Source organism: Pipistrellus hanaki (assembly GCF_964339955.1).
Source record: "Pipistrellus hanaki genome assembly, chromosome: 3".
NCBI classification, from domain to species: Eukaryota; Metazoa; Chordata; class Mammalia; order Chiroptera; family Vespertilionidae; genus Pipistrellus; species Pipistrellus hanaki.
In genome coordinates, this window is record NC_140505.1 from 148,178,158 (window position 1) to 148,202,377 (window position 24,220).

The following is a 24,220-nucleotide window of genomic DNA, read 5'->3' on the forward strand; positions in this document are numbered from 1 at the left end:
AACATCTATGAGAGAGAAACATCAATCATCTGCCTCCTGCACACTCCCCACTGGGCATGTATCCCCAACCAAGGTACATGCCCTTGGCTGCAATTGAACCTAGGACCCTTGAGCCTGCAGGCCAATACTCCATCCACTGAGCCAAACCAGTTAGGACTGTCCAATATGCTAAAGAAAAAACCCTATCTAATAAGGAGGGAATATGCAAGGGAGGTTTTGGGGGGTGACCAGGGTTTCAGTGGAGGGCAGTTGGGGACAATTGGGCTGGCAGGAGAGCAGTTAGGCATTGATCAGGCTGGCAGGGGATTGGTAAGGGGGTGATCAGGCTGGCAGGAAGAAGCAGTTAGGGCCAGTCAGGAAGACAGGCAAGCGAGTAGTTGGGATCCAGCAGTCCTAGATTGTGAAAAGGATGTCTGACTGCTTGTGGGATCAGTTCTAAACAGGCAGTCAGACATCCCCCAGGGGTCCCAGATTGGAGACAGTGCAGGTTGGGCTGAGGGACACCCCCTTCCCATGCACAAATTTTGTGCACTGGGCCTCTAGTCATATAATAAGCTGTGTAATAAACTATCGATATATGTTCATCATATAAATCAATACTCATTTAATTAAGGAATGGTTTTGGTGATATCAAGCATTTGGGAGCGCAAAAATTTATTCATTTTGCTAAATTTTTATCGAGGCAAATAAAATGCATTTTAAAAACCTACACTTAGATTTGTCAAAAATCTTCCACTGATTCTGTCAGCTGTAGTTGAAACTGAAAACACAAAAGAGAAATTGGGATAACTATAACCCAAGTCAAGGAGAAAGGTACTTGAAAATTATTAGTTTTCATTTTTCTTCAATAGCTACAGATTCACATTATCTTTTATGATGTATTTTTAAAGCCTTATGAGAGGTGCTATTCTTTTCCATGAAAACAGGTGGCTTCTCTCCAGGTTTCCTGTTTCCTCTCAAGCACCTGACTCAGTTAGGCACTGCTTCTCTGCTCAGCAGTGAGGAACTACTTGAAATTTTTAAGTTTGCACATGTGCTGCCCTAACTTGCAGTGATCTCTGCTCTGTAGCATTAAAGAAACTACTGATGTGGACTCAGTATTCTGCTGCATTTGATACCTTTGGAAATGTCAAAGGTACTGATTTGCTATTATCCTTCACTAGTAAGTTTCCTTGTGATTGTACGTATGTTTAATTGACTCCTTTCTTTATGCACTGTCGTGTTCATAAAGCTACTTTCGATGTTTCCTTATGCAACTTGGTATACTAGTGAAGAGTACTGGAGCCAGGCCAGGTCTTTTCCTATCTAGACTGCCAGGGCAAAAGAAAGCTCTTTATTTCCTAATCAAAATTCAGATACATGTGAACAGAGAAGAACAAATGCCAAGCGTGATTTTTACGTAGCCACTCGTTATCAAAATAGTCCCTCTGTTCACTCAAATACTTCAGTGTTGAAACATGGTATAATAGCTTTTATTAAGCAACAACACAAAAACGTAAGTGCTAGGAACTTCGTTGCTATAAATTTCTTTTTGATGTCTATAGAACACTTAACTACAAATGGAACATACACTGTGAACATAAAGATAATATTTAGTTATAAAAATTCTTGGGGCAAACAACTACTAAAGAATAGCAACGCATATAAACAAAACAGAGCTTATAACCTGGAACCAACCACAGTATGTATACCTTAATTATAATAAAACATAAAGGTATCCTTTTACTTTCTTTTCCAGTCCCAGAAATAAGGTGCTTTCCACTTCTGTTGTTTGCTAAATGGGAATAGATATAAATAGCTGAGTTTCTAAATACCTAAAAAGACTCCTCTCCCAAATAATGACAGAATTCAACAAAAGTTATTGACACACTAGAAGAAAAAGAAAAAAAAAGCCAAGGTCTATGTCTATATTCCATGTTTTGTTAAAATCTATGATTAAATATTACCAAGAAAGTTATTTAGCTTGGCAGAATAGTAAAGTAGTTGAAAGCATTGAAATGTTTAAGAAGGATAATCCAACTATTTTTATCAACAAAAAGAAGCCTATGGCTTCATTTTTGATGCTCTAATCTAAGTTAATATTAACAAACTTATCTATACTAATAAAAGGGTAATATGCTAATTAGACCGGGAGACCTTCTGGAGACCTTCTGGATGTCCTTCCAGACAAAGCCAGGGACTTGGCAGGCCTGCAAACCACCCTCAAAGGGCCCTCAGCCCATAGCCCAGGCCGGCCATGCTCCCCAGCAGAGATCCCCCCCGACCCAGCACCCTGAAAGAGATGTTGCCAGCCTGAAAACAGCCCTCAGCCTGCAAATGGCCCTCAGCCCCTCACCCAGACAGGCTACGCCTCCCAGTGGAAACCCCCATCCTGATGGGGGCGTGGCCAGCCTGCAAATGGCCATCAGCCCCTCACCCAGGCTGGCTCCATCCCCAGCAGGAACCTCCCACCCACCCCAATGGTGGTGTGGTCCACCTAAAAGCCACCCCAGGCCCTAGTCCAGGCTGGCCATTCCCCCAAAAAGGACCCACAAACACACACATCTGGGACCCCCTTCAGGGCAGACCAACTGGCCCCCACCCATGCACCGGGCCTTTATCTATATTAATAAAAGGGTAATATACTAATTATACTGGGAGACCTTGTGAACATCCTTCCAGACAAACGCACAGTGATGGGGCTGAGGCAGAAGTGGTTAGGGGCGATCAGGCCGGCAGGGGAGGGGAGTTGGAGGAGAGCAGGCCAGTGAGGGAGAGGGGGCAGTTGGGGGCAAGCAGGCTGGCAAGGGGGTGCAGTTGGGGGCAAGCAGGCTGGTGGGGGGGGAGAGCAGGCTGGTAGGGGGGAGCAGGCTGGTGGGGGGGGGCATTTGGGGGCAATCAGGCCAACAGGCAGCGTGGTAAAGGGCAATCAGGCAGGCAAGCAGGTGAGCAGTTAGGAGCCAGTGGTCCCAGATTGTGAGAGGGATGTCTGACTGCCAGTTTAGGCCCAATCTCTGCCCTCCCCTGCCTTATTGTCCCCAACTGCCCTCCCACAGGCAGTCAAACATCACCAAAGGGGTCCCAGATTGGAGAAGGTGCAGGCTGGGCTGAGACACCCCCCCATACACAAATTTTGTGTAACAGGTCAATAGTCTATATATATAAAAGCCTAAGCAACCATCTAACCATTCAACTGGTAGCTATGTGCACACTGACCATCAGGGGGCACACTTAATGCACAGGCATAATGAATCTCAGAAGGAAGCGGAGAGAGAGGAGGGCAGGAAGAGATTAACCAAAGACTTTATATGCATACTAGAGGCCCAGTGTGTGCACCAATGGGATCCCTCAGTCTAGCCTGTGGGGATCAGGCTGAAACCAGCAGTCTGACATCCCTCAAGGGCTCCCAGATTTTGAGAGGGCACATGCCAGGTCGAGGGACCCCCAACTGGTGCATGAATTTGTGCACCGGGCCTCTAGTTTCATTATATTATTGACTTTCAGAGGGAAAAAAATATTAACTATCAATGTCCCCTATCTTTTATTTAAACTGTTTCAGGCATATAATTGACAAATGGTAGTTTAAAAGTATGAAACATTGTTAGGAAAATTATAAAGAATGGGTGAACAAAAAGATACCTTCTTTGAGGAAGTATAAACCAAGTAATAGAAAGAAAGTAAATGGAATTAAAAGAAGCCAAAATTGAGCTGGGAATAGAAAAGAAGAAAAGTGAGCATCCCCTGCTCCTGATGAGTATGTCTTTCTCTAAGAGATGCTCAGTGTCTTCCACATCTCAGTGTAAACACCTCAATCCACTTCCCACAATGCCTTTCATACTATTAAAATAATATGGCCCATAAATTTTTAATAAATGGATATAAATTACATATAGTACACTGACAACATACTATAGAATTTGATAGACATTAAATCTAGGGGAGTTATAAGCAGAGCCAGAGTTTGTGATTCTATTCTTAAATATCTATTTGCTATACTCATGTCTATTTTACTCAGAATTTTTTTTTTATTCCACATATTCTATTACTACTTTAAAAATTTAAGGGTCCCAAACATCAAAAGACTATTCATCACCATTTGTGATGCTATCAGAAAATAGGAGGTTGGACTCTCCTATCCTATTAATTTTTTAGTGAAAACTTATTATATTTAAAGAACATGAAACACAATGATAAAATATTTATAGAGACATTAAAATATTTATACATGTGAAAGCAAAATGGCCACATTTGTTTCTAAATTTTCTAATGAGTAAAAAGATAATGTAAAAAATAATTCCTTGCCTGACCAGGGCACATGCCCAGGTTGTGGGCACACCCCCAGGAGGCAGGCAATCAATGATTCTCTCTCATTATTGATGCTTCTACCTGTCTCTCCCTCTCCCTTCCTCTCTAAAGTCAATAAAAATATGTTTTAAAATAATAATTCCTCTATTATGCTCTTTGATTCAATGATTTTCAGGAATTGTGGTGCCATTAAATCTACTGTCCTGGGTTTTTTCTGTGTGGTAGTCAATGCTGGTGCCCCACCCAGATCCTCTTAACCTCTATTGCTCCGAATTCCCCAAGAACATCCTACCAGAGCAATGGAAATTGCCCAAGGTAGACTTTACCTGAAGCCATATGACCACATCTGCACTTGCCTCCTCCCCCTCTTTTCTCCTGCGTTCCTCATCTCCTTACCGGTTTCCTTGGAGAGTATGTCCACAGGTGTCCCCAAGCACCTGATGCATGCTCTTTTTCTAGGGAATCTCACTTAGCATAAAAATTTTATACAAAGATAGTCTATTGCCCAATTAAGTTCTTGACCCAGTTTCAGTTTCACTGGATAAAATAATGAAATGCAACTACAAATGTTTCATACATGGAATTAACTAATCCTGAAGTAAAGTCATGTTCTAGCTCCAATGAATAGGCTGAGAATGAGAGCAAAAGAGACCACCTCAGAGTACTGCTGGGCACTTGAGGCAGCGGTCCCAGATTGCCCAGGGGTTACACATCTGGTGCCCTTCCATTGGTCACCTACACTTATTCAATGTGTTTGCTAGCTCTGATTCTTCGTTCCATGTCTCACAGTTTAAATTCCTTCCTATTATGAAGTTGAGTAAAGCTGCTATTGCTACTTTACTTTAGATACTAAATCAATTCAATTATGCTTTTTACTCTGTCATTTTAAAATATCAGTGGAAGAGAAATAATTAGGAACCTGGCATTGATCATAATACAAATTGTCAAGCTCAATTCTAGAGAGAATAACAAGCTAGATGTGATCTCTGTTGTATTCCAGATTATTGTTCATTGACAAACAGCATTTGATAGCAATCCACAAAAGAGTGACATGTGTATAATAGAAAAATTTGAACTAAATAAGCTATTATTAACTTGGTGAAATGAAAATAACACAGATAATCACACCCTTTCCTTAGCAAGTATGCAATAAGCATGGGACAACAATAGAAAAACTCACTAAATTTTAGGTTAGGACGTGTATATTTACAAAATTTATTTTATATTTCCTATGTTTAAGCTAGAAGGAATAATTTATTCTCAAATGCTGCAGAAATATTTCCTCCCTCTATTCTGTTCTAGATTTGTTAATAAAGACTATTCCAGCAGGAGTACAAATTATTCTCAAGTATGTATCATTCTTAATCTTCTCTCCCTCCATCCAGTGAGAGTTAACCAATCTCTGTCTTGCACAGTAAAGGCTGTCTGTCTGCTTCAGTGACTAAAGTGGTACATCTCAACCCCGCTTCCTTCTCTCCCCCAAGCGCATAGCAGAACTTATGCCACTGACAGCAATAATGACCATTCAAGGAACCATCTGGTGGGATCTGAGAATCTCAATCTTTGTTTTACTAAAGAATGCCTTTTATACTCACAGTAAAGGCCCTGTGCATGAAATTCATGAACTCAGGGGGTCCCTCAGCCCAGTCTGCACCCTCTCTCTTTCCAGGAGCCGTTGGGGGACGTTGACTGCCTAAGCCTTCAGTTGGACATCCTTAGCGCTGCCTCTACCACTGTGCTTGCCAGCTGTGAACCCGGCTTCTGGTTGAGTAGTACTCCCCCTATGGGAGCACACTGACCACCAGGGGGAAGCTCCTGCATTGAGCATCTGCCCCCTGGTGGTCAGTGCAAATAATAACGACCAGTCATTATGCCCTTGGGCTAAAACCAGCTATCCAACAAAGATCCTGGATTGTGAGAGGCACAGGTCAGGCCTAGGAACCCCACTGGTGTATGATTGGGGCCATGGAGGGTTGTAAGAGGTTGGCCGGCCAGGAAGATACTGCAGGAGGATTACATGGCATGTCTGGCCCATCTCACTCAGTCCCAATTGGCCAGACCCCAGTAGCAAACTAACCTACTGGTTAGAGCACCTGCCCCCTGGTGATCAGTACAGATCATAGCAAGCAGGTGAGTGGCCTTAGCATATCATTAGCATATTACACTTTTATTGGTTGAACAGTTGACTGGACAATTGGACACTTAGCAAATTAGGCTTTTATTATATAGAATGGTCACATCACCATTCTGAGAGAATTACCTCCATTCAAGGTATTTACAAACATGTGTGCTCCTGGTTGTGGAAAGAAGCTTAGCAGGAGCCAGTGCATAGCTCTTGGTGGGGGGATGAGGAGAGGGGAATTGATATATATGTATCCTGAACAACACAGCTCTCTTCCCATCCCCTTTAGCATTGTGCAAATTCATTTTATAACACTAAGTCACAAAGTGTAATGAGAGAAAGAGAAATGGAACTTAATCTTATGCGCTCTAGTGATCTATTGATTCTTTCAATAACAATTTCTTGACCACCTATTGTATGCCTGCTACTGTGTTGGGTGCTAGGAATACAATTGTGAACACTATTGACACTGTAATTTCCCTCAAAGAGTTTATAGTCTGGTAAGGAGGAGTTTTTCAGCTTTGCTTCTTAAATAAACAGTCTTTTGAAAAATAAAATAGCAACATAAATATGAATTATAAAACCTGTCTGAATAAATAAAAGCATGTGGGGGGAAAAAAGGCAAAACTTGCAATTCAAATATTTACAAAAATAATTTAATATTTGTGTATAAAGCAGGCACAGTTAAAATAGAAGGGAAAAATATTTTTAAAGACTTTTTTTTTCTAGCCCAGCTGGCATGGCTAAGTGTTGATTTATGAATCAGGAGGTCACAGTTTGATTTCTGATCAGGGCACATCCCCATATTGTGGGGTCAATCCCCAGTGGGAAGTTGTGCAGGATGCAGCCAATCAATAATTATCTCTCATCATTGATGTTTATCTTTCTCTCTCTCTCCCTCTCCCTTCCTCTCTGAAATCAATATATGTATATATATATTTTAAAAACAATTTTTTTCTAAACTCATATTCTTGAAAGGGCTTCAATAGAGAGACATAATTAAGCAAATTTAAAAGATATTTTTTCTCCGGTTCTAGTGGAACTCTGAGTTTTAAGAAGAAAAATAAAGTCTATTAAAATTGCACACAATTTAAAAACCAATAGTGACTATACAAACATGAAATAAAAGTAGAGTCAATTTTCAAACAACTCAATTGTTGTGTGTGTGTGTGTATGATTAGCTTCATAGTCGAAACTTTGCCAGTAGTGGTAATATGTATACAAACATCCACAGACCATCCTGGGGAAAATAGGTCAAGGCCAAACAAGTTCATACACACCTAGTTTTATTATGAAAGATGCTCATTAACTACTTTAGTGTTTACCATGAGAACTGCCTTCTGTAGATCATGACTCAACTTCACCTTATTTGTATCTTTCCCTGTACACCCCTTCTCCCAATCTGGGGTTAACTTCAGACCTGAAGTCAGACGTCCCTGTCACTATCATGAGCCATACACCATTAACTGCTACAAGAGAAAAGACACTAGAACAGGGCATGAAGGGGCTGGGGAAAGGGTATGGGTGAGATGGATAGATAGGAAGTGAGCTTTCCCTGTGCTAATAAATGTGGAGCAGAAGTGCTGTCACCGTGTCCTCAAAACTCCCTGAAGAAGGGATGGTAAAAATGGAGCGATGAGCTATGGGACTGGCCAGCCCCACCCACCCTGCTCCATGCTCAGTGGCACAGAGCCTGGGCAAATTTGTGGCTATGAGGCAATGGCATCATATGAGGCACCCAGTGTTTTCGATTCTTGCTTATCTTTATGGCAGTTCATCTCTGCTCCTACCATGGACCAGCTCAAGGATGAATTACACCAGGTATCACGTTATTTCTTTCATATTATTATTTTTTTTTAACCTAATTAACAAAAATTACATGAGGTGCACCACAGAGACAGAAAAAGTTAGGACTGCTCAGGAATGGAATCCAGTAGGGCCTGATGCTCAGTTGGGTGAGGGCCAAGGATATTTGTAAGATTAATTAATAATCCCCTGCCTGTGGATCAATCATATAGTTGCGGTGTACCTTTTAAAACCATGGAAAAGTTGTGAATTTTTCCATAAAATAAAAATCCTTATTTTAGAAATGCATTAAAAGGTACACTTTTGTTAGAAATGAAAGCAGTCACTTGTTTTTCCATGACAGTCACCTTCATCATTGATATTCATTTCATGATGAGAATTCTGTAGACAAATGAAGGTCAAAGCTACCCTAAACTCCACTTGGGAGGAAAACTATTATTTTTGTAAATGTTATCAATGCACACATATGTAGACATATAAATATTTATACAGAAACCTCCTGCCTAGCCAGTGTACAGAAATGGCAATAGAATGATGTGCTCTGGGAATCCTCCCTGTGTGAGTGGACTTGCAAATCAGGAGCATATTGTGTTTCTTTTGCCATCCCTACCACCGTGGCTAATGAAGAAAGGTGAGTATCTATATATATAAAAGGCTAATATACAAAGTGTCCCCTCAGGAGTTCAAACAGGAGTTCCATTGCTCACTATGATGTGCACTGACTACCATGCGGTGGCACAGAATGAAGGAAGGTCCCAGCCAGCAGCTGGCAGCCAGGGAAGGGAGGCCCCAGCCAGCAGTCAGGAGGAAGGCCACAGTCAGTAGCCAGAAGGCCTCCATCAGTCTGATCACCAGCCAGGCCTAGGGAGCCTTCCCATGCACAAATTTTGTGCACCAGGCCTCTAGTTTCATATGACATGAGCAGAAAGGGACTTTGGATTCTACCCAGTTTATAGAAAAGAAAAGATGAGATGCCCCAGAAAGTAAGGTGACTTACTTAGTTAAACCTAAAACCTAGATTTCTTGACTCTCAATCCAATCCTATTTCTGTGATATGGTAAGTATAATCAGAGTAGTAATCTAAGGTATAGGGAGAGGTAAAACATTATCAAGTTGACTAGTGGACGGAGAAGACATTATAGTAGTAAATTTAGGAGAAACTATGAAGGTTAACCAGCCTGTAGAGAAAAAGAAAGACCATAGGCTGAAGTTTGAGAATATTTCCATTTCCCGAAACCACAAGAGTAAGGCAGATAAGAGCACAGTAGAAATACAACAAAGAAGAGTCAGGGTCTTTGGGTAAAGCTGCACCATGCATTTGATTCTCCAAGCTGCCCTAGGAATTGGACCTGACCTTATGGATAAAAATAAATAAATCCAGATAAAAACTAACCAGTAAACAGAGGCAGAGTCATTATGATGTAGGAGACACTATCTTGAAGGAAAGTCTGGGGAGGAGTTTGGTAAAACTGGGTCACAAACAACAATGACACCATGGGAAAGAAAATGATTTATGGTTGACTTTTGCCTGAAAATTGCAAAGCAAGCCTCTAGGTCTTATTGGACTGTTGCTGCTCCCCTGATTTAATGAGGAAGCAGCATACCATATTGTCCTATCTGTGCATCAGCAACTGGAAGGAAACTCCAGATGCTCTGTAGCCTCATGCTCTAGGGTTTCAGGGAAGAGTCTTGGATCAATGAGCCACCCTTGCTATTGCTGCAAGGACTGGGCCAAGCGAGGGGATGAGAGACCAAAACATGAATAACAACAATAAAGCACTAGGCCTGCATTCCACTTTTGCATGTTTGTTGTGTTTGTTTGTTTGTTTGTTAATTGTCACCCAAGGATATTTTTCCCATTGATTGTCACAGAGAGTGGAAGGGAGGGAGGGGGGAAAGAGAGAAACATCAATGAGAGAGAGAGACACGAGCCTCTTGCACATGCTTCCAAGCCCAGGAATTGAGACTGCAACTTAGGTACATGCCCTTGACTGAGAATCAAACCCACCCTTCAGTGTACTGCCCAGCACATTGAGCGACACAATCCAGGGCACACTTCAGCATTTTAAATCTTATCATAGGACCACATATATAATCTTTACAGGAAACCTGTAACACAGGTAGAAATTATTCATCCCTTTTAGAAAACATGTGCACCAAGGCTCAGAGAATCGTATATTACTTGTGGAAGGTCAAACCACTGGTAGCAAGGTTTGAGAATCTGCATTTCCGATCCAATTCTCCATTTCAGTGAACAGATTTACTACAAAATGGAATCACAATCCACAATTAATGCAGAGATTTTTCAAAAGGCATCGCCTCGAATTCCACAGAAATTGTATATTTAAAGTTCACATAGTTCCTTCTAAATAATTTTTTCCAATGGAAATAGAAATTTTTGACATGCATCAGCCTGGTCTCAATGACTGGTTTATTCTAATTAAGATTTCTAGTGAGTGCATAAATCACTTTTCAAATTTAGATTTTAAAGTTAATGGAATGAGATGCATCTGGTAATTTGTTCTGTTAACAGTCTATAATTGAACAGAGGTGGGAGGAGGCTCAAAATCAGGCTATACAAACCCTTTCATGATTACTTAATACTCTTTTGGGATGATCACAAAGCAGCAGTTAAGATATCACTGTTTCTTGTTCCCTGAAAAACCTTCCTCTAGGTAAGAAGCAAAGCTATAAATGGAAATGCAGTAACAGTTATGACAAGCTACCTATGGCCTCTGCAACACATCTGTAGGGGCACATCCATCCCAATTCCTGTTTATGTTGGGTATCATCATTTCTTTGGTAGGGCTCATTGTCATGTGATATTTGAATAAAGCTAATTAGGGTTAACTGTACTTATAAAAGTTGTCAATGAATGTTAAAGTGTCCCATATTTATGCTCTTTACATTTCAAGATTTTCTTATAAACATATAAGTCATAGAGCCTTTTAGTACATACTCTATTAAATTAACCCAATGGTTAAAAACAGAAGCTACTATCTTAACAGATGATCTCAGCATGAGATATAATCTGTGTATTTGTTGCAGGCATATAATAATAATACATAAAAGATTAAAATATACAACTCTCAGAACTCTTAGTTAGTATTAAGTTAGGTTCAATGAGCAAAACAAATATGAAAAACCATTTTAAAAGTTCATAAATAATATTTAATGTGTTTTTTTGAGACAGGCCAGACAACATTCCTTACCTAAACTTTGCACATGGTAAAATCAACAACAAATATAATTTTACAGGTAATATTTTTAATTTCATGAATGTGTATATGTTTATATATATATATATAGCCCAGGAAATAGCCATCAATATTATAATTGTATTTTTTTCCTAAGATAGATATTACATATTATCTGGACTTACCTATACAAGTGAATCTGTTTCATTCAAAATAGAGGTAACTATGATCTCTAAATCATCAAAAGTGATGTCTATCCAACATTTGAACATGTCTTCTATAAGATGTGAAATGGGTGAAGTGAAAATTTCTTACCATCCAAGCTGTGACAAAGTCCCCCATCCAGGTCCCTACAGCAGCTACTTTCATGAAACTTTCATTTCGGATGCCCATGTAGTCTGTAATGATATATGCTCTGTGGAAACAAACACACAAGAGATTGTCCAGACTCAGAAAGCCGTACAGTCAAAGTTCAGCACAATGCAAAGAGACATTTCCCCTCTCGGTAAGCTTTCCTGCTTCCCCTCTTCACATGCACTTTCCAACTGGAGAGGCTAGGAAGGGCTCTGAGGTGTGTGAGTCAGTTCCAATTAGGAGAGAAAGACTGTGGCTATGCCAATTACCATGTGCATTCCATTCTGAGCTGTAAGACTGACAACAGCTTTTGGAAAATCAAACAGAAATACTCAGCAAAGGCATTATTTCATGCTCACTCAAGCATGAGAAGAGCAGAAACAACTGTCGAATTAGAGTAACTTGAAAGGAAAGAGAAGAGCTCACTTTCCTTCAGCCTGTCAAGGCAGGGCTATTGGAGAGGGGCTGGGATGAGGCTTCAGATATAAAACCTGAAAAATGTTCGGAATAATGTCAAAATCTGGGGGAAATTTCCACACGACAAAGCAATGTAAAATGTGATTCAAAGATATCTACTTTAAATTATTACTTAAGTAACACTAGCCAGAAATTGAATTTCATCACTCCTTTTGTTTAGCTTACTCTTGTTTGTTTGCTAACACCAATTCACACTCTTCACAGGTCAAGGAGAGATACAAAGGTATAACAAGTAATGAGACCATGCTTATTGTTTACTCCACATTTTCATTTCCATTTTCTCCTTTGATAGTCAAGAAAATCCTAAGTATTATTTTCCCATTTTTTAATTTCTCAGAAAACTGCAACTCAGATCAGTTAACTTGCCTAATCAATATCACATAACTAATGAATGGTAGTTAGGAACTAAATATCATTCTCTCTCTCTCTCTCTCTCTAACTTTATTCCTCTCAGATTTTTTTACTTGAAATTGTGTTCCTTTTCTTATATGAAAATACCTGTATAGTTTAGAGTACTATTTGAACCTGATTCTTCTTAGATTAACTTTTAAAAAAACAGTAAAGAATGATATGTTTGTCATTTACCTACTAAATGTATGAAGAAGCACATATCTTGAAGCCATTGAGAGGCAAACCATCTCCAGGTTAGTCATGTATTTTCTGGTGTTATTTCAGATAGTTTTTGTAATCCATAAAATAAACAGATAATGAAATAGTTTTACTTAATAACAAAAACAAACTTATGAACTTTAAAAAAACAACTATCTTTTTATATGCTTCATTCACCTACCTTGGAAAATCTGCATAAATCTCTTAAGGTCTCACCCCAAAATTCTGCATGTCTAACTCCATGGCTTTCCATAGAAGCCAAAACATTTATCGCTGCCATAAAGTGCACACTTCCAATGTGCCAGATACTGTTATTAGCACTTTAAACACTGTGTCTCCACATGTCAGGACAATGACATGTATCATTATTCCTGTTTTATCGACATGGAATTAAAGCTTTAGAGAGTTTTTACAACTTTTTCAAGGTCAAGCATTTAGTAAATGGACAAGTTTTGAATCTAAATTTGATTGACTTCCAAATCTAGGCATTTAACCACTATGCTATACCTTCCTACAAGTGCTAAGGAGAGATGAAAATAAAAACCACAAAGGATAACTGCTCTGATTACCAGTATTTTAGCAGGCATGACTTATTTCCTTTGAGGATAATTGATAAAAAGTCAGAAGAGCATCCAGAAGCTGCATCTCCCCAGAGCTACCACCAAGTCTCGGACTCCACTGAGTTCCCTAATCAAGCAGCCTCTACTTGAAAGCCCCCATGTTGACTTGAACAGTTGGTGTTACTCCCGTCAGTACCACTACTGTTGACAGTCCTCGGGCAGTGAACTCAGGGTACTCTGAAGTATTAGCTCTGATAACTGTCCAGCTCTTCTGATGACACCTATTTTGAAGAATATGCTCAATGCCACACCCTACGTGTCTACTTTGCCAATTAGTTCTAGAATGCAGTAGGCTAGGGTGGAAATGTCAGGGCACATTCGTTGTGGTTGAATAGATGTGTATAAAAGAAGGTATAGTTCTTTTATTCAGTATCTAAAAATAAAAATGAGATAAACTTGCTATAGATCAGTGATCCAGTTTCCCCAACCCCCCCCCCAAAAAAAAACACCTAAAAAAATCTAAATAAAATTACCCCCAGATTCTGCTTAAAGATATACGAGAGCTGATTAAGCAATGAGAATTGAAAAAACCGAGATACCAGATTGAAAGGAATCATAAAAAAGGAGAGCTGTATTTCCTGAGGGGACATTTTCTGATTCTGGACTTCGCCTGGACAGAGGGCAGTCTTGGTGGACTGGAGAGACGTGAGAAACTTAGGGAGCCAAGATCCTCCTGAGAAAGTAAGGGCCCAGAAAGGTGCGTGATACTTTTGCTAAATTTTGAGTTTGTTCAGGGGGTAAGCTAAGACACTCAGCAGAAAGTCCCTGAAGAGCACAGCAGAGGTCTGGCAAGTTCCCCACGCTGAAGAGATTGCTATAGTTCAGAACCCGCCAGATGGGATGGCCCAAGAGAATACACAGAGCCATGGAGGGTGGGAGAAATCTACAGACAGATGGTCCTTGACAAAACTGGGAATCAATCCTTGCCAGTCCATTCAATGCCTGGATTTAGGTGACCAGGCTCTCGTCCTCTTACTTAACAGAGGAAAGAAGGAACCTTTTCTGAAAGAATAAAATATCACTTATATCCTCTTTATATATATTTTATATAACAGCCAACATTCATTCAAACATTACTAAAATGTCAATAAATAGAACCGTACCACTAAAAACCAAGAGAGGAAACAATATCTAGACAAATAAGCTCCAGAAGGACAGGACGTTATTTTGGTTCTTCTTTTCACTATTGATTTGCTAGCACCTAGAGCTATGTCTACATATAGAAAGTGATCAGTATTTGCTTAAATGTATGAATTAACGAAATGACCCCAATTCTGCACATTTATTTCTATATGGCATAGGTAGACCTATGCATAGTAAACCATAGAAGCAGAATAAAATGAGATTGAATCATGAAGCACTCTTCCAGGGAGGAAGACATTAAACATGTTTTTAAACTGTTTTTGCATGTTCACTTGATTTCTCCACCGACATTTGTATCTCCATGATAGCTGCCACATGTACATCTACAATGACATATCAGCACAAATCAAAGCTCGGCCCTTCCCCCATGGCTGTGGGCAGGGGATGAGTACTGGATGCTATGAAGATGAGACAGCACAGGGAATTTATGAAATAACTAATATATTTAAAAGTGAAGAGTGATCTATAAAAGTTAGTAGTTAATCTTATTTTTGCTGATTTGGAAAAATTTAAGGAATTACAAATATGCATACCTGTCAAATTTTTTCAATTATTAGTTTACTGATTTGCATATCCATTAACATTTAACTATATTTCCTCTTAGGTTGTAAAGGACAAGGCATGCATACATTTACATCAGCAATTTGAACCAGTCTGAATATCACATTGGACTCATAAAGTTGTGAGACTTTATACCCAATGGTATTAGGCAGTGGTTCTGAATTAAATTTTATTTGCTACGAGGCAGCATTAAAGTTTGAGTTTTGTTTGGAGTTTTTACCTAATTATTTCAATTATTCACACATATTTTGCATTGTCTTGTATTTTAGATGATTATCTCTACTATGCATTGTTCTAAAAAATTTTGCAATTCTATCAGCCTTTCAAGTAAATATTGGTCACTAAACTTTTCTTTAAAGATTCTAAATGAATTTTTATTTCAGACTACAACTTCACGTTTTATGTCTTCTTGAGATTCCAAGCTTACCTGTCAAATTCATAACAAATGTGTAGAAATTTCTAACTACAGGATCTTGGAAAAGTTCATAATTATCTTAGCCAGTAAACATGAGCTACCAAGATTACTGTAGCTTTCTCTCCACCATGAGAGGATACAGCAGGCAGGCAGCCATGTACAAGCCAGGAAGAGAGCTCTCACCAGAACTCATCCATGCCGGTACCCTGATCTCAGACCCCTAGCTTCCAGAACTGTGAAAATAAATGTAAGACTACTGTACCTAAATGGTCATAAACTAAACAGACTCTACTATGGGTTAAATAGTCGATAAAACTGCAATACAATCAGTTGGTCTTACAGGTGAGTCATGATCACTAGCAATAAATAAATAAATAAACAAATAAATAAATAAATAAATAAATAAATAAATAGTCCAACTCACTTCAGCCTGTTATTTATATGTAAGTGGATGCAATCATTGCCAGGTGATTTATGAGTTGAGTCTCTGAAAGTTTAACATGAGGCAGTAAGCATAGATCAGCAAACCAAAACTGATTCTTGCTTCACTGGGGATCCATCTGTGGCCAGATGGTTTCATCTTGTCTCAGCTGTCTCTCCCAGCCATGTTTGGGCAATATAAACAATACGGGGGGCTTCACACATAAGTAAATCATGAATAAGGAGTTGACTTACATAATTACAGATCTGCATTAAACACAATGAAACAAAACAAAAACTCTAAACATCCTTACGACATTGGGGTACAATTGGTCACTACAAAACTTTAGGAAAATATTAACAGCCTTTAATCTAGTCACTTAGTCAACTATTATCCAAATAACCACATTTTAATATTTTGCTCAAAATTCCTAGCTATTGCTTATTGAATTATAGGCTTTGATAGAGCTCCATATATGTGTATGGACCTTCCAGGAAAGACATAGTGTATAAAGCTACGGAGCAAAATCCACTGAAATGTCAAAATGCTGCAGACAATTGTTAGAAGTGGCCTGAAATGATTACAATTGCAACTGTACCTAACACAGCTTATACATAAAATACCACCTCAAATTCACCAACTTTAGCCATTTATCCCTTCTAATGTCTATGAGGAAGTCAGATATAAGAAGACTGTAGATGGATCTTTCATTGAACAAACCCACCAAACTTCAACTATACTTTTCATTCCTTACCTAGCTTTAGCCCATTCGGTGAATTTCACTTATATTCGATGCAGAAACCTTAGTATAATGTCAATTCCTCCATCTCCTTTAATCTCAACATTTGATTAGTCACTAAGGTTCCTTCTGAAGGGCTCTCATATCTATGGTGTTTTCCTTTCATCATCACTACCAATGTCTTAACTCCTTTCATAAACTTCTCTGTTCTGAATTAACACAATCATCGCCCATTTTCCTGTGACTATCTCCCCTTATCTATTGCCACTAGAGTGACTTCTAGAGTTGTCATGTGTTATGACAGGAGAGCAGGAGTCCTGGAACCATAAAGTGCTGGACTTGCAAACAACCTCCCCAATCAAACCAAGGACAAATGATGAACTCATTCACCACCCTGTCCCTCATCTGTAGAATGGGGATTTAAAAATACCTTCCCTTCATAAGAGTTTCTTGAAGATTAAATAAATTATTTAAAGCTTCTGACAATTATTTATAATAAGCATGTTAAAAAATGGTTGCCCTGTCTGGTTTGGCTCAGTGAATAGAACATTAGCCTGCAGACTAACAGGTCCCAGGTTCAATTCCAGTCAAGGGCATGTACCTTGATTGTGGGTACATCCCCAGTAGGAGGTGTGCAGGAGGGAGCTGATTTATATTTTTCTCTCATTGATGTTACTAACTTTCTATCCTTCTCCCTTCCTCTCTGTAAAAAAATAAATAAATAAATAAAATATTAAAATATATATATTTTTAAAAATTGTTGATCTTTGGCCTCCTGGTTCCTACCTTCTAAAATAATTATAGTAGTTCCTTTTGCCACAGAGTAAAAAGACTCTCCACTCTTTCTAAGCCATCTTCTTTTTTAGACAGATCTCTTTCTATCGCACAATCTCCTTTTTTCAGACTCTGCTCCTCACCATGGAATCAGTCTCACTCAATACCACACCATTCTATGACGTACCAAAGTATCTGTGTGCAGTGCCCTCTTTGTTTGAAATGCCATCCTCTTTCCTCTGGCCTAAGATTAGTAACTCAACCTATCCACTGAGAAATCTCCTGCCATTACTCTTAAAAGCCATCCCTTCCCAAGTGTTACTATGTCAATTTGAATATATTCCTATGTTTAATACATTTCCCAGAATATTTTAATGATTTTTCTCACATTGCCCCTCTATCCCAAAAGACTTGGTTCATCAATACAATAGCTAGATAGTAAAGACATTCATTTTATCCATGTGGAAAAAAAAATATTTTACTACCTTGCAAATGGATACTGCCAAACCACATTTGTTGTTTGTTCTGTAAAGTAAAACTTTAGAAGTTTTCAAGGTTACAAAACAATATAGCCTCAAAACTAATTTTAAAGTTACAGAATTTTGTGGTTATTCCCCAAATTGTTTTCTTAGCCCATTTTTTCCCCCTCAACTTCACAAATACTCCAGAAATATACAATCAAGAAGTTGTCTTCTACTTACGATAAACACCATCAAAATACTTCATGTATCTTTACTAAAGTTATTGGACAAATAATAGAAAGCACAAAATTTGTAAATCCTGATCTTGTTGCCAAGAGAATCCCAATAAATCTCAAAGGATTGCAGAGTCACAAATCCCATAAAATTATCTTTATATCTAACTTAATCATATTTTAAAGTTAAGTAACATTCAATGTGTTTATGACTATTCTAATAAAACTTATTGAATTGTAAAAGTGAATTGCAAGCTGTGCCAGAATGGCATTAATTAATTTATCCTACATAATGATGCTTTCTTCCAAAGTAATTAGAGAGGCATAAAATATTTATGCATTCTGCTAAGATTCTGATGTTACTCAAAGTAGGACAAAAAAACAAAAACCAAATTTAACTTTAATCAGCATATGTCAGAAAGATATTGTTCAGGTTGTTTAAAGATCAAGATAGATAAGAAATAATGGGATGAAAACAATGAGACATAAATATAATAATTAACTTTTGGCAGATTAAGCATACATCCACTTAGTGGAGAACAGAGAGCTGGGTAAAGTTTCACAGGAAGTTGGGAAAGGCACCCTAGAATTAAGTTTATCAATGATATGAGTAATATGAGGTAGCATATATAAAATCCAAGGACTTTCCAGGTGTTAAATACTGCTGGAATGCTAAATATCACACACTCTTCACCTTCAGCAACTCTTGGATTTGAATTTTCTGTGTAAGAGCTAAACCTATGGCTATCTCCTTAGTCTAATAATGTTTAATTATTATCACATGCTCTTCAAATTAGAGGTGATATCACTTCGTTGCACCAGAAATTGGCTCTGCAACTTTATTAATTATGCCGTTTAATAATTTATTTGCTCTAACAATGAATTCCAAGCTCTGCTTTTGCAGTATGTGCCTCACAAGTTCTACTCAGCCTATAGAAAGAATAGAAGGAAATAAAGCCACATTGCCTCCCCCCTATACACACACACACAACTTATGAGAATTTCAAGCCCACAAGGTTCTTCCCAAATAATTCAACGAGTTTTCAGAGAGTTTTATTTGTGCTGCTAGAACTTTTAGTTACAAAAATGCTATTCTCAGTTGACACTGATATCAAAAATGGTTCCAAAGTTATCCTGTTCTACTGATATCCACCAAAGCTGTGCTGCAGCTATTCATCTTGTCAGTGTGCATGCCAACATCCAATGGTACTGATATCTGTGTGAAAGGCAAGGGGGACAACATTACAAATTCTGTTACTGTACCCTGTGCCACCTTTACCGATCCTGAGTTCCAACAACAGTACATGCACATTGCTTCACTGCCCTGGAGTGAAAGCAGAAGTTATACCTCAAAGAAAATTAGCCAGGTCTATACTTCCCAAAAGCCTGTTGTCATTTGAGGGATCCCCAGTGAAGCAGCCAAGTTCCCATCAACCACAACCCTCTTCCTTGGTCACAAGTCTGTCTACTCACACACTTCCCAATCATATTTTAATTGGCCACTCTTAAAAATGAACAGACCTCAGATATCATATATTTGAGCAAAATCTCCAGCAGAATTTTAAAAAACTCAAAACTAAACAAAATCAGGGAAGTCAGAGGATACAGCATATGCAGAAAACAGAGAAAAAGTATGAGGCTAGAATTAAGATATTTTTCAGACCTGAAAAGCCAAAATTCTATTGTAAGTTGACTATAAAAAAAAAATTGTTTTATCTAAAATTAAAGCTCCATAAAGGTTGAAAGTTCAAAAGGTTGAAAAAATATACAAACAATAAAAATATATGGTGTAGGTACTAGTACACTGATTTAAATGAAGGCAAAATGTATTATAAATTCACACAGAAAATGTGAGACACCAACGAACAGTAAGTCCTCACTTAAAGTAGTCAACAGATTCTGTGACTTTATAAAATAAAGTATAATGAAACCAATTTTTACCATAAGCTAATTTATATAAATAAGAATTAAGTTATTTTAATTTCTGCATTTTGGGGGACATTACATCATCCTGATAATTTGAAACTTTTGTCATTAGTAAGGTTCCCCTGAGTCAGGTCCTTGAATGTTTTTCTCAACATCATTTTGTTATCATTGACAAAATGCTATGGGGGGGAAAATCGGCAAATTCACACAGAAAATAGGAGATAGCAACATAAAGTTCTCACTTAACATCCAGTGAAAAGTCTTAAAATTGATCACTCTCTAGTAAAACCAATTAAAATATGAGCCCAAAAGGCACAAATAACCAATGTCAGAAATGAAAAAGGGGCATCGCTACAGATGCTGCAGTTTATTAAACAGATCATCAGAGTGCACTTTAAGAAATATAGATGAAACCGACAAATTACAAGAAAAACATTTACAAATTACCAAAATGTACATAGGAATACAAAAATGGCTCTAGTCACAAAGCAAACTGAATTTCATAATTAGAAACTGTCCCGCAAGAAAATTTTAAGCACAGATATGCACAGAGGCAACAAGAGAAATGTGCAGGAATATTTATTGCATCATTATTTATAATAGCTTAAAACTGGCAACAGCCAGAATGTCTAGCAACAAAAGAAGGGAGGGCATAGTCATACAATGAAGGCTATTCAACAATGGAAATACACACACACACACACACACACACACACACACACACACACTACTACTATACACAGCTTGGATGGAGCTTAGAAGCTGTCTTATAAAAGAAGCCAAACCAAAAAAAAAAAAAGAACATACTATGTAGTTACAAGTAGAAAATGCTTAGAAACAGGCAAAATTAAGCCATAGTGATTACAAAAGTATTATACATGGTAAAACTGTCAAAAATGCAAGGGAAGAACATAAAAGTAAAATAGGGCTTACGTTGGAGGGAGAGAGAGGCTTTCTATTAGGAAGAGAAGCCGAGGGCTCTGGGATGCTGGCAGTGTTCTTTTGTTTAATATGAATGGTGATAACATGGGTCACATGGGCATTCACTTATAAATATTTTATAATAGTTCACTTTATAATCATAAGCTGCACATAGGTGTTCTGAGTACTTTTGGGTAGGTATTTATTTCTACATGTTTAAGAATTATGAAAACAGCCGAAACCGGTTTGGCTCAGTGGATAGAGTGTCGGTCTGCAGACTGAAAGGTCCCCCAGGTTCGATTCCGGTCAAGGGCATATACCTTGGTTGCGGGCACGTCCCCAATAGGGGGTGTGCAAGAGGCAGCTGATCGATGATTCTCTCTCATCGATGTTTCTAACTCTCTATTCCTCTCTGTAAAATATCAATAAAATATATTTTTTAAAAAAGAATTATGAAAACATAAAGTACCTATCTATTATTATAGAAAAGGCTTAAGAAATGGCAGCTATAAGTGTCATTTTTAGGGGAATTACTGCATAGCAAAAGATCAACTTAGCTTTGGGGAGAAAAGCATTCTAATATTGGATTGGAGGGAGCCACAAAGGCAAGTGGGGGAATAACAGATGATTCCTGAGGTGCGGTGAAGCCTGGTGCATGTTGGGTGTTGGAACAGCTCAATGAATGCAATGTCCTAGCCAGATTGAGAACAATATAAAGGAATAATAAAAAATAAAGCTGAAGTTAATGATGTAGTGAAGGGCATTAAGTACCTACACTGCAGTTCAGCCCCTGTTTTGAAGCCTGTGGCCAATTCACATTTGGAATTCAGGTTGTTTGAGTTTCTTGCACAAGGCACTACATTTTAAACATCTTCCTTCTTTTTAACTAACCATGATTCTTTGTATTTATTTGTGGAAAACTAATGGTACAGCCATATCAAAGCAATGACTACCGTTTTGACACACATCATGCCTGTAAGGCAGAGAGTAAATCAAGTGCTGATTGAAAGACCCATAAAAATTAACATTTGCTCCATTGACTTCAATGTGTGGAGCAGAAAGTCACCCCGAAGCCCTTGTTCCCTCAGCTCCATGAAGAATCACCTGGGCAACTTCCCAGCAACTCACTTGTTTAAGATAAGAAAGGTGCTGGCAAATGAGGACAAAAAAAAAAAGAGTATAACAAATTCCGGTGAGACCAGCAAAGCTCTCCAAGACCCAGACATGCAGAGCTGGCCACTCATAGGAAACCAGTGGTCTTCCTCAAGAGGGGAAGTATGAAGGCTTGTTAAGGGCTTGACTAAGGCCCAGGAGTAGGGAAGAATGACAAGGACACTCCCAACACACACCCTGAGAAAAGTGATAACCAAGATGCCAACTCAGGGACGTGGATGGGAGAGCTGTTTCCAGCATCCAACATGACTGATAGGAGTTCTTCCGAACCCAGCCATTCGGGATGAGGGACACTCTGTGGCTACGGAGGGTCTGGGCCAGGGAGGACACCCATGCTGAGAGGGCAGGAGCCCATGTATCTGTGCAGTTGAACGCTTGCTTCAACAGCAACACCACATGGCAGCAAGACACACGCAAGTAGAAGAATAATCAGAGGGCAGAGCTTCCTCTCTGGCTGGTATATGACAAGGCATTAAAGTGAAGGTCGATTGGTTGGGTAAAACTTCAAAAGGGAAAGTGGGCCCCTTGCTAATGAATGCAGGTAGAGCTTCAGGTCATTAATTAGAAAGGTTAGAATAAATTAGCCCAAAGTTGTACTATGTGTGTGAAGCATTCATGCTATGAATAGCTGATGCCAGAGATTTCTGCACGATCAGCTTATATCAGCTTTATGTGTTTATTATTCCCTGCAAATATTGAAAGCATAGGTTTTGGGTAGGAATTCGAAGTTTGCCTAGAAATTTCTTTTCAGGGAACTCAGGTACAAGGAGCATAACCCAGCTCTGAAAGAATAGCCACTGAAGACACCTTCCAGCCATCTGCAGCTTAACTAGAAGGATATACTCAGTAATTTATTTATTTATTTATTTGTTGAACAACAGTGATTGAAAACCTCCTATTGAACAGTTCCTGTGCCTGGAACTGGACTAGGTGCTGGGAATAGAAAGATGAATAAGACATGGTCATTACCATTTAGCAAGTAAAAAACAATAGCAACATTCAAATACCTCCACAAAGCCCTTTGTGAAAAATGCTATAAGTGAGGGGAGAAACAGAAATGAAAGCCCCAAGTTCTGGTGTGAAGTGGGGAGCAGGGAGAAGAGCAGGCTTCACAGAGGGAAAGAGGAGGGAAACACATGTGAAGCAGGAAGAAACTGATGTACAGAGGCAAACACAACTGGAAGCAGCAGGCACGTTAGAGGAAAATTCACTGCTGCCAGGGAAGCAGTGGCTGCAGGAGGGAAGGCTGTGCACAGCCTTCATGAGATTTGCTTTTTCAAACACTCAGGGGAATGGGAACAGTGGAACAACAAACCCTGTTACCTACCCCAAGTCTACTTGGATGTTATCTACTTCATAGCTTTAAAATGCTTTCCATTTAGGAAACTCTATCAATCAGGGTTTTTAAAGAAAAAGAACTGGTAGGAAATGATTAGAAATAGATGATGGATAGATGATAGATGATAGATAGATAGGTAGATAGATAGATAGATAGATAGATAGATATCGATAGATAGATAGATGATAGATGATATATAATAGGTAGGTAGGTAGGTAGATAGATAGATGATAGATAGATAGATAGATAGATAGATAGATAGATAGATAGATAGATAGATATAGATAGTCAGACAACATATACATACATACACATACACATACACAAAAATATTTCTTTCAGGGAATTGGCTTATGAAATTGTGGTGGCCGCCAAGTCTGAAATCTGTAGAGTAATTTTGCAGGTTGGACTTGGACAGAGGCTGATGTTTCAATCTTCAGGAAGAACTTGTTTCTCTGGGAAACTTGTTTTGCTTTGAACTGATTGGGTGAGGTCACCCACATTAGCAAGATTATGCCCCTTTAGTTGAAATCAGCTGGTTGTAGGTGTGAACCACATCTACAGAAGACCTTCACAGCCACACCTAGATTGGTGTGTGATTAATTAGCTGGATACATAACAACAAACCATCACTGAAGCCATACT

The 24,220-nt window shown here is 38.7% G+C and overlaps 1 protein-coding gene across 1 annotated transcript in view; it reads right to left on the bottom strand.

Moving 5' to 3' along the window:
• Positions 1-24,220, bottom strand: part of TMEM117 (transmembrane protein 117) — a 426,011-nt gene that overhangs the window by 179,490 nt on the left and 222,301 nt on the right. Inside the window, exon 4 of the mRNA XM_084876659.1 lies at positions 11,725-11,824. Coding sequence (XP_084732785.1) covers positions 11,725-11,824 — 100 coding nt within the window. The remainder of the gene's footprint in view (positions 1-11,724; positions 11,825-24,220) is intronic.